This window comes from Scyliorhinus canicula, chromosome 4 (genome assembly GCF_902713615.1).
Source record: "Scyliorhinus canicula chromosome 4, sScyCan1.1, whole genome shotgun sequence".
Lineage (NCBI taxonomy): Eukaryota > Metazoa > Chordata > Chondrichthyes > Carcharhiniformes > Scyliorhinidae > Scyliorhinus > Scyliorhinus canicula.
In genome coordinates this window covers 162,035,832-162,048,656 of record NC_052149.1, presented here as the reverse complement: position 1 = coordinate 162,048,656, position 12,825 = coordinate 162,035,832, and the positions used below count along the sequence as shown (strand labels likewise).

Genomic DNA, 12,825 nt, shown 5'->3' with positions numbered 1-12,825 from the left:
CGAGAAGTTTGTATGGCTTGACCTATGCCCTTCTCAAATCAAATTTTCTCTTGCCTTTCCTATCATGAAGGTGGTAAATCAAGCTGGATGTTGTTCTACTCTTGCTATTCCTTTTGTGTTTCTGGATAGGTGCTGTGGGGCACTGCAACCTCCCCCTCATCCACTGTCCATATACAAATTTCCAGCAGAGGTCACTGAATAGCAACCAGGCCCTGGCACATGAGCCATTTCCTTTCCTTTCCTGAGACTATTGCTTCCACATCATGACCTCAACATGGATTGTTGGTTTAATTGCTGGCCTTGTGTATGGTTTGTCTCATACTATGCAGCCCATTTGGCCATTCATCTTTGAGAGCCTTTAATTTTAACATGTAGTCCAATAATGAGAACCCAGAGTTTAAAAATTCATATCGTGAAAACTAGTAAACGTTTTAATTTGGCGTCTGCAAATTACTCTGCAAGAAATTGCTGACTATTCACGGGTACCGTTTTCACTTGCACCTTAGAACTTGGACAGTAAAAGAAAATGACATGATCAACATATCTGTACCATTAACTGTTTATCTTGGTTTCCAATGGTAAATGTGTCAACCGCGTAAACTGGAAAAAGCTTTTTCTCTGTAAAATGGAGAGAAGGAAATAGTTCAACAGATGGAGTAAAGACTCAGAGCAATTTTTTTTTTTTTAAATTCTGGAGGTTAGTAGAATTTGTACTGTTTTTAGACTAACAGAGATTTAATGCCTCAATAGATTATAACATAGATAGGAAGCTGAGTGACAATTGAGAGGTTTGTGAGGTGTTTTTCAAGTTTGTTTTTGGACAGTCTCACCTGCCACCTACTGCAATTTCTCAATATTGATGGAATGGCTGAGGTAGCACAAAACTAGGCCTTCTTTTATTCATTGATGTAATTGAGTCCTGGGAATGAATGATTTTCTTTTTATACTAAAGAATTGAATCCTTCCAAATCTGATGTAACATGAGCTGGATGCATGTTGAAGCATGTGTTTAATACAGTATGTAAGAAGAGCATATTTAAATAGTCCAGTGACCTGTTCATTTCCCTTGGGTTATCTTTGTGGCTGACCCATATAGTGCAATTTCCAATTTTGTGCTTTACTTGCAAATAAAAATTAAATTGCATGAAAGAGAAAATGCTGATTTTTATGAATCACTGATCTATTGCAGGTATTGAACTTGAGCTTTAAACTGGGCAGCAATTTTAATTCTGAACCTTGCCCACAGCATACATACATTAATATTACAGGCTAGATTTCAGCCTGGCACCAAGGTAAATAAGACCCAAGTCAGATGCTTTCACTGTATTCGTTCAGTATACTGAAAACTATATATTTTTTTAATTACATATTAGCCCAAAACACACTAGTTTGATATATCATCGCAGGTATAGTTAATTGCTTTGTAGAATTTCATTTTCAAGCCACTCGAGTAAAGGGGGCAGCATTGTACTACAAAATTAATGTTGCTTTGAATTTGAAACCTTAAGTTATAACTCGTGGATCTTTCTATTAACATGTATTTCTTTTCTAACCCCACATTCTTGAGCTCTTTTTGGTGCGTGATGATCCTTGCTTCTTGCCTTCCCCTCTACAAGCTTATGCTTGCTTTACTTTCCACTTATTATAGCTCTTGCTCCCTTTTACTCTTGGGAAAGAGTCTGACTGTATTTCAATGCTGTGGTGTAGCAGGTGTTGTATGATTGTGCCTAGATTGGTGGACAGCAACATGCATGAAGGAGAGTGGTCAGTAGCGTATTTCTTCCTTTTTTAAAAATAGATTTATTTGTCTGTATTTGCAGTCCGCTACCATTTCATATTCCTGCACACTCCTGGTTATTTTATAAGATGCCCAAGTCTCTTCAAAGCAACAGAAATTCTGAAATTCCCATATACACTCATTCTTTCCTGGGTGAATAGCAGTATGTTAAGTTGATAACATTTATATCAGTTAAAAATTGGAGGGTTGATTGTGCAATATATTTCTGTAATGTGTTCATTTATCAGCTCGGGCATGACTACATTTCCATTTTCTGTAATTTGATTGAAGTCCTAGCGGTAGCTTGTTCCTTGAATCAACTAATTGAGCATTGCTGTATGTATTTGCTTATTGCAGTCTTCCATGTGGATATTTTGGCAATTTGCTAACCTGCAGCTAAATTTTGTTTATGTGGCAGTGATTTTAAATATAAACGTACTGCAAGATGTTGTTCTTAAAGTATGAAGTGCAAACTAGCTGGAATATTTTATGATCCCTGGGTCAGGGTATTTGACCTTTTTAAATTTATCTTTTTATTCAAGGTTGAAGAACAAAATTTATTGTACAATTCAGTGGATTTCACAAACACATTCTATGAAAGCAGAGTTATCTGTTAACCGTCTTAATGTACTTAATTGTAAAGCGTGCTGATCTAATCGAGCAAAAACTTCACTTACCCTGTTTCGATATTTTTTTTAAAAATAGCTCACCATTAATTCCTTCTGATTTTGACCTTATAAAACATGATTTGACCATGATTTCAAAATAGCCTATTATTTAATAACTTCAATAGCTGGTTTATCTAAAGATCTTTTCATTTTTATTTTGTGAAGAGGTGGATGCCAAGGACATGAGACAATTGAATATTTGATCTTTCGTGACAGACTGTCTAACTCACTTAGCATTGCTAAAGGAATTATTTTTCTAAAGTTTTTTAAAAACTATTTGTGTTGTGAAACTGTTACTCAAGTAATTTATTCCACCGACAAATAAAATAGTTATTACAAAAATAAATTGGCTCATGGCATGATGCAAATCCAGATTGAGAAATCTAGGCTGATTTTCATTTGCAGCATTGGGTACAATTTAGAGTAAGAGAGCCAGTGCCAGAATTTTGGTAACTTTATTCTGCAAATAAAAAATATTAAAGTTCAATTCTGTAGTTAAAAGTTGAAAGCATTTTACTCACAGATTTCCCATTTCTTAAACTGTATGTTCGTTACATGAGCTCAGTAATTTATACTTCACATTCTTTATAAGGCAGCTGCTGACATTTGCATTGTCCGTAACCATTTATGATCACCAGTGCGCCTTCCTCGTGGGTGGGCTCATATTCATTATAGGGTACTTGTGTAGATAAATCTGCCATGGGCTGCCTGGCTTGGTGGCGAATTTGCCTCCGATGTTGCATCATGGAGCAATGCCTGATTCGTCTTAGGGTAGGGGGGCAGCATTTCCGTGAAATGTACACCACAAGGATAATGAGGAAAAAAGAGAACAATAGAGCCATTGTTCCAGTTATTATCCTGTGCGTAAAGACAGTATTATCGGGCTCGAGGAAGTCTTCAGCAGTTGTTTCTATAGTTGGATTTTCAGTATCCTCTGAACCAGAGTCGGTAGACATTAATTCTGTTCCGTATTCAGTAGTTTCCGATTGCTGTGTAGAGTCTGTATAGCCAGTGGTTATTTGTGTGGTGGTTGCTGAAAGATTGCTGCAGATTTGAAATCCATGAACAGCGTCTAATATGTCCTCGCCCTGTGTGTGCTCTGGGCTAGCACAAACCATTGAGTTCTCCCACCGACCTTGGAAATTGCTTAGCCAGGAGGCCAGGGCACAAATATTTTTGTTACAAACCCACATGTTACTAGAAAGACCGATGTGAGTTAGAGATTTCCACGAGTTAACAACCTGCCCATCCAGTGCGGTGAGCTTGTTTGAATCCATCAGAAGTACCTTTAGGTTCGGCATTGTAAGGAAAACATGAGGCTCAATTGTTCTAATTTCATTTCCAGTTACGTCGAGCTTTTCCAGTGTGTCCCAAGTCCATTCCATTCCGCATAACAGGATATTTATTTTGTTCCACTGTAAAAATAGTGTTTGGAGGCTGATTAGCCGAGGGAAATGAGCAAAATTAATCTTTGTCAGCTGGTTGTGCTCCAAGTGAAGCTCCTTGAGTTTGATTAATCCTGCAAAACCATTACGAGCCAGACTTCGCAAGCGATTGTTGCTTATATCCAAAAACTCCAGGCTTCGGCAGTCCCAGAAAATCCTTATAGGAATGGTCCTTAGTGAATTTGAACGTAGGTGCAGTGTCTGAAGTTTCCGTAAGCTGTGGAATTGCTCTGGTTGCAGAGAAGTAATTTGATTAAATGACAGGTCCAGATTCTGCAAGTTAATCAGTTGGCTGAATGTAGTATTCGCCAGTCGCACAATCCTATTGTAGCTGAGGATTAATTCTTTGAGTTTATATAGTCCTTGGAAGGCATCCACTTGAATTACAGAAATCTGGTTGTGATCTAAATAGAGCCACGTAAGTTGGCTGTAGCTTGTAAACTGATCATTTTGCAGTTCAACAAAACTATTGTGCCTGAGCGACAAGCCTATAGACCCGTGGGAGACATTATCGGGTACTCCTTGAAAACCTTGGGAATCACAGTAAAAGAGCAGCTCCTCACATCTGCATTTTTGTGGACACGCTGTGCCTGAGGCAGGCAGCATTTTTAACAATATGCTCATCACACACAATGCCACCGTTGTTGGCCCCCCCAATGGCCACTTCGAATGCAAACCTGTAGGTGGCAATCAAATGAAATTCATTTAGGTTTCTAGCCTAAACAGTCCATCATATAGTGTGATTTAGGTGTTTCATCCCCCTCCCCCACAAAAGCTGTTGCAGCTAACGATGATAGAATTGTCAGACGTGATTTTGTTTTCAAAAGGGGGGGAAACATTCAATATGTTTTCAACGAGCTAAGTAATTTGCTCCTCCTTCCCCCTCCATCCCTGCAGCCTGTCTGTTCCCCTCCCATCTGGGTTTTCAAAATCCTATTTCAAAAGAAAACACTTACCCATTCTTTTCCGCACATTGGAGACTGCATTCAACTATCCTTCTGTTCAGACTCCTCGAGCAGTGAGCTGGAAAGAAGTTCCAGTGGAAGAGGCAGCTTTTGAAAAGACGCAACACAAAAAGGATTTCTATTTCCTTTCACATAAGACAATGGCGAGTATTCCAGTTGGAAGCAAAAAGAAAAATGCCATAACAAATCTTCACCTATCCCAGCTGTAACGTTTCCTCCCAAAGCTTTGCCCTTGCCCTGCTTTGATTTCCACTGGCTTAGGACTATAGATTTTTTTCTTGAGAATGAATGAAAACAAACATTTCCTTCACTTGTCCATTCAATTGCTTAATTGAAGCCCAAACCTTCGTCTGCACAGCTGGTGGTCCTATCCTTAACTTGTTGATGGTAATGAAGTACTTGTGCAGAGACCAGCTAGCGGTGCGAACACATTGACTGAAAGCTTCTTTGGAAAGGAGAGCTGTGCTGGTGCTGCAAGAGCGCAGACTTGCAGATTGGTGGCAGGCTGGCGTAAGCTTGTGACGTGCAATGTTTTCAGGCTTTTCAGTAGCATGATGATGAGCTTCATGCTGCATGCAGTCTGCAAATTGGATGAAACAGACACTGAAGCATCGAAAATGACTAATAAATAAAAGGGGAAGTGCTGGATATAATATTTGTCTAGTGTCATGTCTATCAATGGAATTACAGCCGATCCTTATTCATGGTTGTTCCTGTTGTACTATTTTTTTAAAAACCCAGGAAGCAAATAGCTAGTTTGAAAAATAAAGTAACTGTCACTAAAAAATGTTACTTTCAGGTTTACGTTATCTGATCTGAATATAAAATTGAATAGAAGTTTAGTTCTACAATTTGCCCATATTTTTAATCTATGGGTGATTTCCTAATTGCAGATAAATAAATATTCTTAAAGACCAGTGATAGAATAAAGAATTATTGTGTGAAATACATTTTTATCCTTTTTCATTAAATTGGAGTTTACTCCCTCCTTGTAATCTTAGTATATGTCAGTTTTGAAATATTGGAAAGATTGAGGCCAAATTCTTTTAAGATGGACCCATGCAAGATTTTGGCTTTTAAGTCTGTATTTTAAAGAGACAGACTGATAAATGTTTGTTCTATTTTGTAAAAGAAACTACTTGTGTTTGCCGGCATGTTTGTATGTTCTGTTGACTAATTGTATTATTGGAGTTTAATACCGTATGTGTTTCTATTGATCATAGTTGTGTGTGTAGCCATGGTAGGGAGTTAGACCACAGACAGCATCACAGCCAAACCTAATCTTGCCCAATCCTAATAACAAAAAGTTCACTTTCAGCAAAGGTTCACTACATAGTTATCAGGAACTCTGGCTGATATTTACTTTCTTTGATCTCCCCAACTCAAAAGGTGTTAAAGTCAATTGTAATGACTCTACTGTGTCTTAGCTGGGCTGAAGTAACAACAAACCACATTTTCCAGGCTGAGCTACATAATGAATGAACTGGATGAACACCAGAACACCCGAAAGTTACTATTCAAAACCATGTTTTGGGATCAACCAATGACCAAGTTCATAGAACATATTTGTATCAATGTATCTTCTTTTCCAAAATGGATTAAATCTGTTGGCATGTAAAGCTTTTAACTATTGAGGTCGTGTTGTAGAAATATAGAAAATTGGGCGGCACGGTGGTGCAGTGGTTAGAACTGCTGTCTCTCGGCGCCGAGGACTGATTCGATCCTGGCCCCGGGGTCACTGTCCGTGTGGAGTTTGCACATTCTCGATCCCGCAATCCAAAACTATGTGCTGAGTATGTCAATTGCCCATACTAAATTGCCCTTTAATTGAGGTGAGAAAAGAAGTGGGTACTCTAATTTTTTTTAAAAAACAGAACATTTACTTCACAGAAGGAGGCCATTGGTTATCATGCCTTATCTTTTGTATTCTGTCACTAGGGTTAGTTTTGGATTCAACTTGCCACTTTCGCTTAGGTACTGTGGACTTTTACGTTCCTAACCAGTGTCACATGATACCTCATCAAAGGCATTGTTGAAATTCGTGTAGACTTTCAGGGGACAGCACGGAGCATGGTGGTTAGCATAAATGCTTCACAGCTCCAGGGTCCCAGGTTCGGTTCCCGGCTGGGTCACTGTCTGTGCGGAGTCTGCACATCCTCCCTGTGTGTGCGTGGGTTTCCTCCGGGTGCTCCGGTTTCCTCCCAGCGATGCTAAATTGCCCGTAGTGTCCTAAAAAGTAAGGTTAAGGGGGAGGGGGGTGGGTTGTTGGGTTACGGGTATAGGGTGGATACGTGGGTTTGAGTAGGGTGATCATTGCTCGGCACAACATCGAGGGCCGAAGGGCCTGTTCTGTGCTGTACTGTTCTATCTTCTATCTATCTATCTACTTCAAGCATACTGCCCTATGGTTAAAATACAACCCTTTCCTAGAATGGTAAACTGTTTATTTCAAGTAATCATATTCTTGAAAAGTATTCCTCTTATGACCTGTAATAATTAGTTGGACACAAAACCGCTTTAAAGGACTCCTTTCCTACACAAGAAACAACAAATACTTTAGCACTTTAGTAAAAAGCACTTTAAAGAAAATTCGACACAGCCATCTGTGGAGAAATTGGGACAGGTTACTGAAAGCTTGGTCAGAGTAAGTTTTAAGGAAATCTTAAAAGGAGAGGGAGGCAGAAGTATAGACAGAACATTTCAGAGTTTAGGACATTGGCAGCGGCACAAAGCCGTAATTGACTCCATTTTTAAATTCTGAAGTATTTTGAACAAAAAAGTTAGCTTTTCCTATGTTTTTTAAAAACATCTCAATAAACATTGTTTATTGACTTTTCAAATGTATGTTTAAAGTAAAAAAAATTAGTCTTGGCTTGGTTTTCACACTCTTGGGTTTGAAGGTTGTAGGTTTGCACCCTACCCCAGTAACATGAGATCATAATTTGACACACCAGTGGAGGACTGAGGAAGTGCAACATTGTCAGGGGTGCTTTGAATAAAGTACTGCACTCTTGTCTTGCCGGATTAACTTAGACAATACCATAAAACTTTGCAAAAGAGCAGGGCAGTTCTTGTGTATTGAATGATATTTATCTCTCAACCAATACCACCAAAAAACAGATTATCTGGTCATTTATCTCATTACTGTTTGTGTACTCTGCTGTGTCCAAATTAACTGCTGTTTTTCTCTATTACAACAGTGACTATACTTAAAACACTTAAGTAGCTAACTGTAATGAACCTTTGGATGTTTAATATTGTGGGGAACAATATGAATATATGGATGGCACAGTGGTTAGCACAGCTGCCAGAAACCCAGGTCAAATCCAGTCTTGGACGACTGCATGGAGTTTGAAATTCTCCCAGTTTCTCTGTGAGTTTCCTCCGGGTGCTCCAGTTTCTTCCCACACTCCACAAATGTGCAGATTAGGTGGGGTTATGGTGAAAGGCTGAGGGAACTGGGCCTGTGTGGAATGCTCTTTCAGAGGCTTGGTCCAGATTGCACAGGCCAAAAGGCTCCCTGCACTGTAGGGATTCCACGGCAATCACATTTTAAGTGCAGAAAAGTAGAGATGGGTTTTCACTGTAACAATACCTAGAAATCTTGCCAACACCTCTTTGAGATAATTTCAGCATCTAGCTTTAGTTTGTTTAGGTAACTGTCTCAAGTTAAATGCAAGACCTTTCTTCGCCATTAATTTTGCTTATTAGTTTATTTTTAAAGTTCCAAAAAGAATTTATAACAACCATAATAATTTTGTAGAATGCTTAGTATTGAAGGAAGACTTTCATTGGTAATTCAAACATAAGCACCAGAGCAAGTTTCGGGGGAGGGCGCATAGCTCTTTTGCTAATTTAAGGGCAATACGTTGAAAATTGTGAACAGGGACACATGGCTACCTAGTCATGCATGGAAATTGGAAAGAGATTTTTGTTTTACAAATTTAAAGTGGCTGCATACCCACTAAAATCATCACAATTTAAGCCGCTAATATCACAGTCGGATGGAAAGGGCGTGGGGTACACATGAAATCATCTGCAAATACTGACTTGGAGAAACTAATTGGAGAACAAGCAGATTTTTGTGTTCCATCAACCTGACTTGAGAAAATTTGAAGCCCTGCAGAAAATCAACTAAATAATGGGAAAAATTGTCACCCGAGAATATTCAGACTTGTGCTAGAAATTAAGCAGTCACGTAGTCTATAAATCGAAACAGCGAAACAGTCTTTGGTTAGCCATTTTAATAACCAGAACAGGTCCCCCCTTAAAAACAAGGGTTCTGATGGGAAGGTCATCGATTTGAACCCACTTGTTCATCTCCCCAAATGCTGCCTGACGTTTTGCATGTTTCCAGAATTTTCTACCTTTATTGGCAGCATGTTGTCTTATTGGTCAAATTGGTTTCTTACCCCATTTCTCATTGTAATCCTGGTATTTTAATTGTGACATGAAACAAAGGCATTTAGAAATGACCAAGGATTCAGGCAGAATAGAGTTGTACTCATTTTGCAACAAACATTTTGGATGCATGATTTTGTTGAAGATTTCCCATTGTGATGTAGGATGAACAATAAATATGTCTTTCACTCTGCACCGCGAGTCGAGTTTTGAACATTTGAAGCTATCCCAGTATGAAATAAATTCTGTGCAGCAAAGTTTTTCGGAAGCAAAAGCCTTAATGCATAAGAACATCAGCAGAATTTCTGGTAAAAGATGTGATCTTACTTGCACTGTTGGCAATGCAGTGCTGCACAGTGCCACTAAATATTGATTGCAGCATTGGCACATTTTGTATTAGGCTAGCATAGAACCCAGATCATAAAGTAGTATGCAAGAAGGTATTTGCAGCATTTGTGCGTACTGAACTGACAGATGGTAGTATAGGTAGTTAATTTTATGAACATATTTTACATTGCAATTCTATTTGGGTCTTGGAGCCCCAGTTAAAAGCAACAATTGATTGTAAAGTAATTATACTTAAAACATTTAAGCTTCGGAATTTTTTGTGGTTTCTCATATTCTTATTTATGCAAATACCATTGAAAACCATGTGTTAACACTTGCTGTCTTTTGATGTAAGCATATTGTTTGTGCAACTTTCTTATACAACAGAATCAACTGAGCTGAGTGAAGGGAGTCTGAAGTAATTTGCACACCTTGGTCATGTTTGAATGATAGGTTATTTCAAGCAGAGGCCAAATGTTTACTTATTGCACAGATTCATGAAATGGTATTAATACATTTATATTCTCGGATTCTAATTTCTAAACAAATTTGAGCATTTCAAATAGATTTTTTGTTTTATTGGAGCTGAAGCTCGTTTTCTTTAAGATTGTCATATGATGAGACAACCTGGAAACAAGGCAATAATGGTCTGTGCCAAATTTCCAGATGTATCTGATCTCTGTGTACCACAACACGAATGTAAATTAAATCTGGATGTGTGAGGCATGAGATTTGCATGTGTGGTTGCTTTAAAGTTGCAGGTGTCATTTCAACACCATTGTGCCTGTGCAAAACTCTCGCATACGCATTAATAGCAAGATGCACCACCAGAAGGTCCCTGCGTATTCTAGCTAGTATTTTTTTAACAGTTAAGCTTCAGTTAGTGTGCTATATTATGAAATTTATCCTAGAGTTAATTTAATTTTCTTGTAGAATGGACATTGCTACTTATTTGTTATCATTCATAAACTTCAGTGCTACAGTTACACTTCAGTAGGCTTTGTTACCATCAAATTTACAGTTCAGTGTCTTGCTCTCCTTTTGCTGGGCTGCCCACAATGTAGCCCTGAAGTCATTTTAAATGGAATTTATACTGTTCGTAGTTGACAGTCTTTGAGTATAGATACTTCATTATACTCCCCAATTTAACAGTAGACACTGTGTGGCAGATACTGACAAATGTAGTAATAGTGCATGATGCTATTCCCATAAATAACTAATTAGACTGAGATGAGTATTTGGGGCAGTAATGTTTCTGGAGAGATGATTGAAAGTAACTCTAACAAAACTGTAATTCGGAGCTAACTTGGCTTTGGTCACTTCCCTGAAGTATTGTCTTTACTCTTTGTGTTCAAATAGTGACTCTTGAAGAGCATCAATATTGCTATATTCAGGAGGAAGTAAAGTTCCCAGTCATATATTTTCTTCAATCTGTTCTTTTTGTAAAATAATCGGCCTGGACTATGCATTTTGGAAGACAAACTCAACTGCTTTGGGTTTTGAGTTTGTCTCCCTTCGCTGTAAATCTGCTTCATTGGCTTAATGTGCAACAGGCTGCAACATTAGATAAATTGCTTCAGACCAGTCTACTCTATTTACCTTGATCCTGCAATAACAATGTTTTCAGATGACTCAGCAATTTATATGTAAAATTGTAGTGGTAATGCATTTCTTTGTCTCTTAGTCGTTAACATCATGAATCCATTGTTAAATTAGCTCATGCTGCTTTTGACCACTGATAGTATACTTATTGATAATGGTATTTGTGTTTTTCCCGTTTGACATTCAACTTCTTGTTGAATAGTTATGCAACAGTAAACATTGCTAACTTGTAGATTTGGTCAAACACATTGTGAACCCATTAATCAGTCGTCTAGGGATGAAAGTCTTCTAAATTATGTTTTGAACCTTTCTTTAGCAACATGTCTACGTTACTGACTCCTAGATAATTACTCTCTGGTAATGTTCACTGTTTATAACTGGTTATAGTTTAAAGTCAAAATCTTGACAAAAATAATTTTATTTAGTATTAATTCAAATAGCACAGTAGCAAACATAAACTCACCAGTGCACATAATTAAGTGACTGGGCATTCTGCCCTAATCTAGAATGTTCTGTCAGGTATATTGAACCGTGACCATTGAAGTGATGACACAATACCAATGCACTTGATGAATTTTATTAATTTACACTTTCTGGAGTTTCCATTTCTAAACCATTGTTAGCTAGTAGACTAGGCTAGTTCTGAGTGCCCTTTTTTTTGATACTCAAGACGAGGTTAGTTGGAGAAGAATGGGGCCAAGAAGATTGGGGAGATCTAAGTAAAATAAGAAAAATAGTGATGATTTGCAGAAATAAAGAACTCATTAGATTGTATTAAAGAAACGCTCCCTTTAGATTGGAGGATTTCTTATTTGCAGTCTGTCCAAATGCAATTAAATTTCAGTATACTCGTAAAAATCAGCTGTTTTTAAAAGTCACGATCACAAATTTATTTTGTTCATGGTCTTTCTGCACTGACTGTAGAAGGTCTGTATAGACTTTTGAAGGTGCATTAACCTCATCACTTACCTATAGAAGCAGGCTGAGTATTCAACTTGCCTTTAAGCAAAATATATGGTATCTTGGGGTGGGCGAGATTGTTATATCTTGCTGCTGGGGCTTAAATTGTTATTTCTTGCTGCCGGGGCATATGTATACAACACTAATACCAAAATCACCAGCTGTTGTCAACAGCACTACTATATTATAAAAGTAGCAGAAAAATACATTAATTTTTCTCCACAAGTGCCTGAAGAATTAAACCACACTTTTTTAAAAAAAATAAGGATCAGTATTCCAACTGCTTTTAATATGGTAGTGTTTTGGATAGGAGTAGATCGTTGTGGCTTAGCCTTTAAACCAATCATCGGTTTTCCAACTTTCTGGAACTAACGTTTAATGCAACCTATATCTGCTTGTGCCGACTGGTAATCTGTCCCACAATTGTACTGCTGTTTCCATTATAAAGTAGTAAATTAAAACTATACTTATCAGATTACTTTTTGTATCTTTAATTTAAAACAGTATTAATCTTGAATCCTATACTCCACAGAAGAAAATGTGAATGATCATTTTGTCTCCTCACTCCATTCTGCCATCCTTTTCAGAAAGTAAAGTTGTCAGAGGGACTATCTTTCCTTGGGACTTGTGCTCTGACTTTCAGGAATCGTCCTCATGGTCCTCACCTTGGTTTCCTCCAT

The 12,825-nt window shown here is 37.9% G+C and overlaps 2 protein-coding genes across 4 annotated transcripts in view; one reads left to right on the top strand and one right to left on the bottom strand.

The window, feature by feature from the left end:
* The window catches only part of ctnna1 (catenin (cadherin-associated protein), alpha 1), a 188,959-nt gene that overhangs the window by 114,260 nt on the left and 61,874 nt on the right, over nucleotides 1-12,825 (top strand). Inside the window, exon 1 of one of the 3 annotated variants that reach the window (XM_038795453.1) lies at nucleotides 1,644-1,764. The exons of the other annotated variants lie outside the window; for them this stretch is intronic. The gene's annotated coding sequence lies outside the window, so the exon portion shown is untranslated. Of the gene's footprint in view, nucleotides 1-1,643; nucleotides 1,765-12,825 lie in introns of those variants that run through there. 3 annotated transcript variants of the gene reach the window in all.
* lrrtm2 (leucine rich repeat transmembrane neuronal 2) lies at nucleotides 2,581-5,368 on the bottom strand. The gene is made up of 2 exons (XM_038795454.1): nucleotides 4,847-5,368; nucleotides 2,581-4,567 (listed from the first exon to the last, which is right to left on the bottom strand). The coding sequence occupies exons 1-2, from the start codon at nucleotides 4,848-4,850 to the stop codon at nucleotides 3,015-3,017; spliced, it is 1,557 nt and encodes a 518-aa protein (XP_038651382.1). The 5' UTR covers nucleotides 4,851-5,368; the 3' UTR covers nucleotides 2,581-3,014.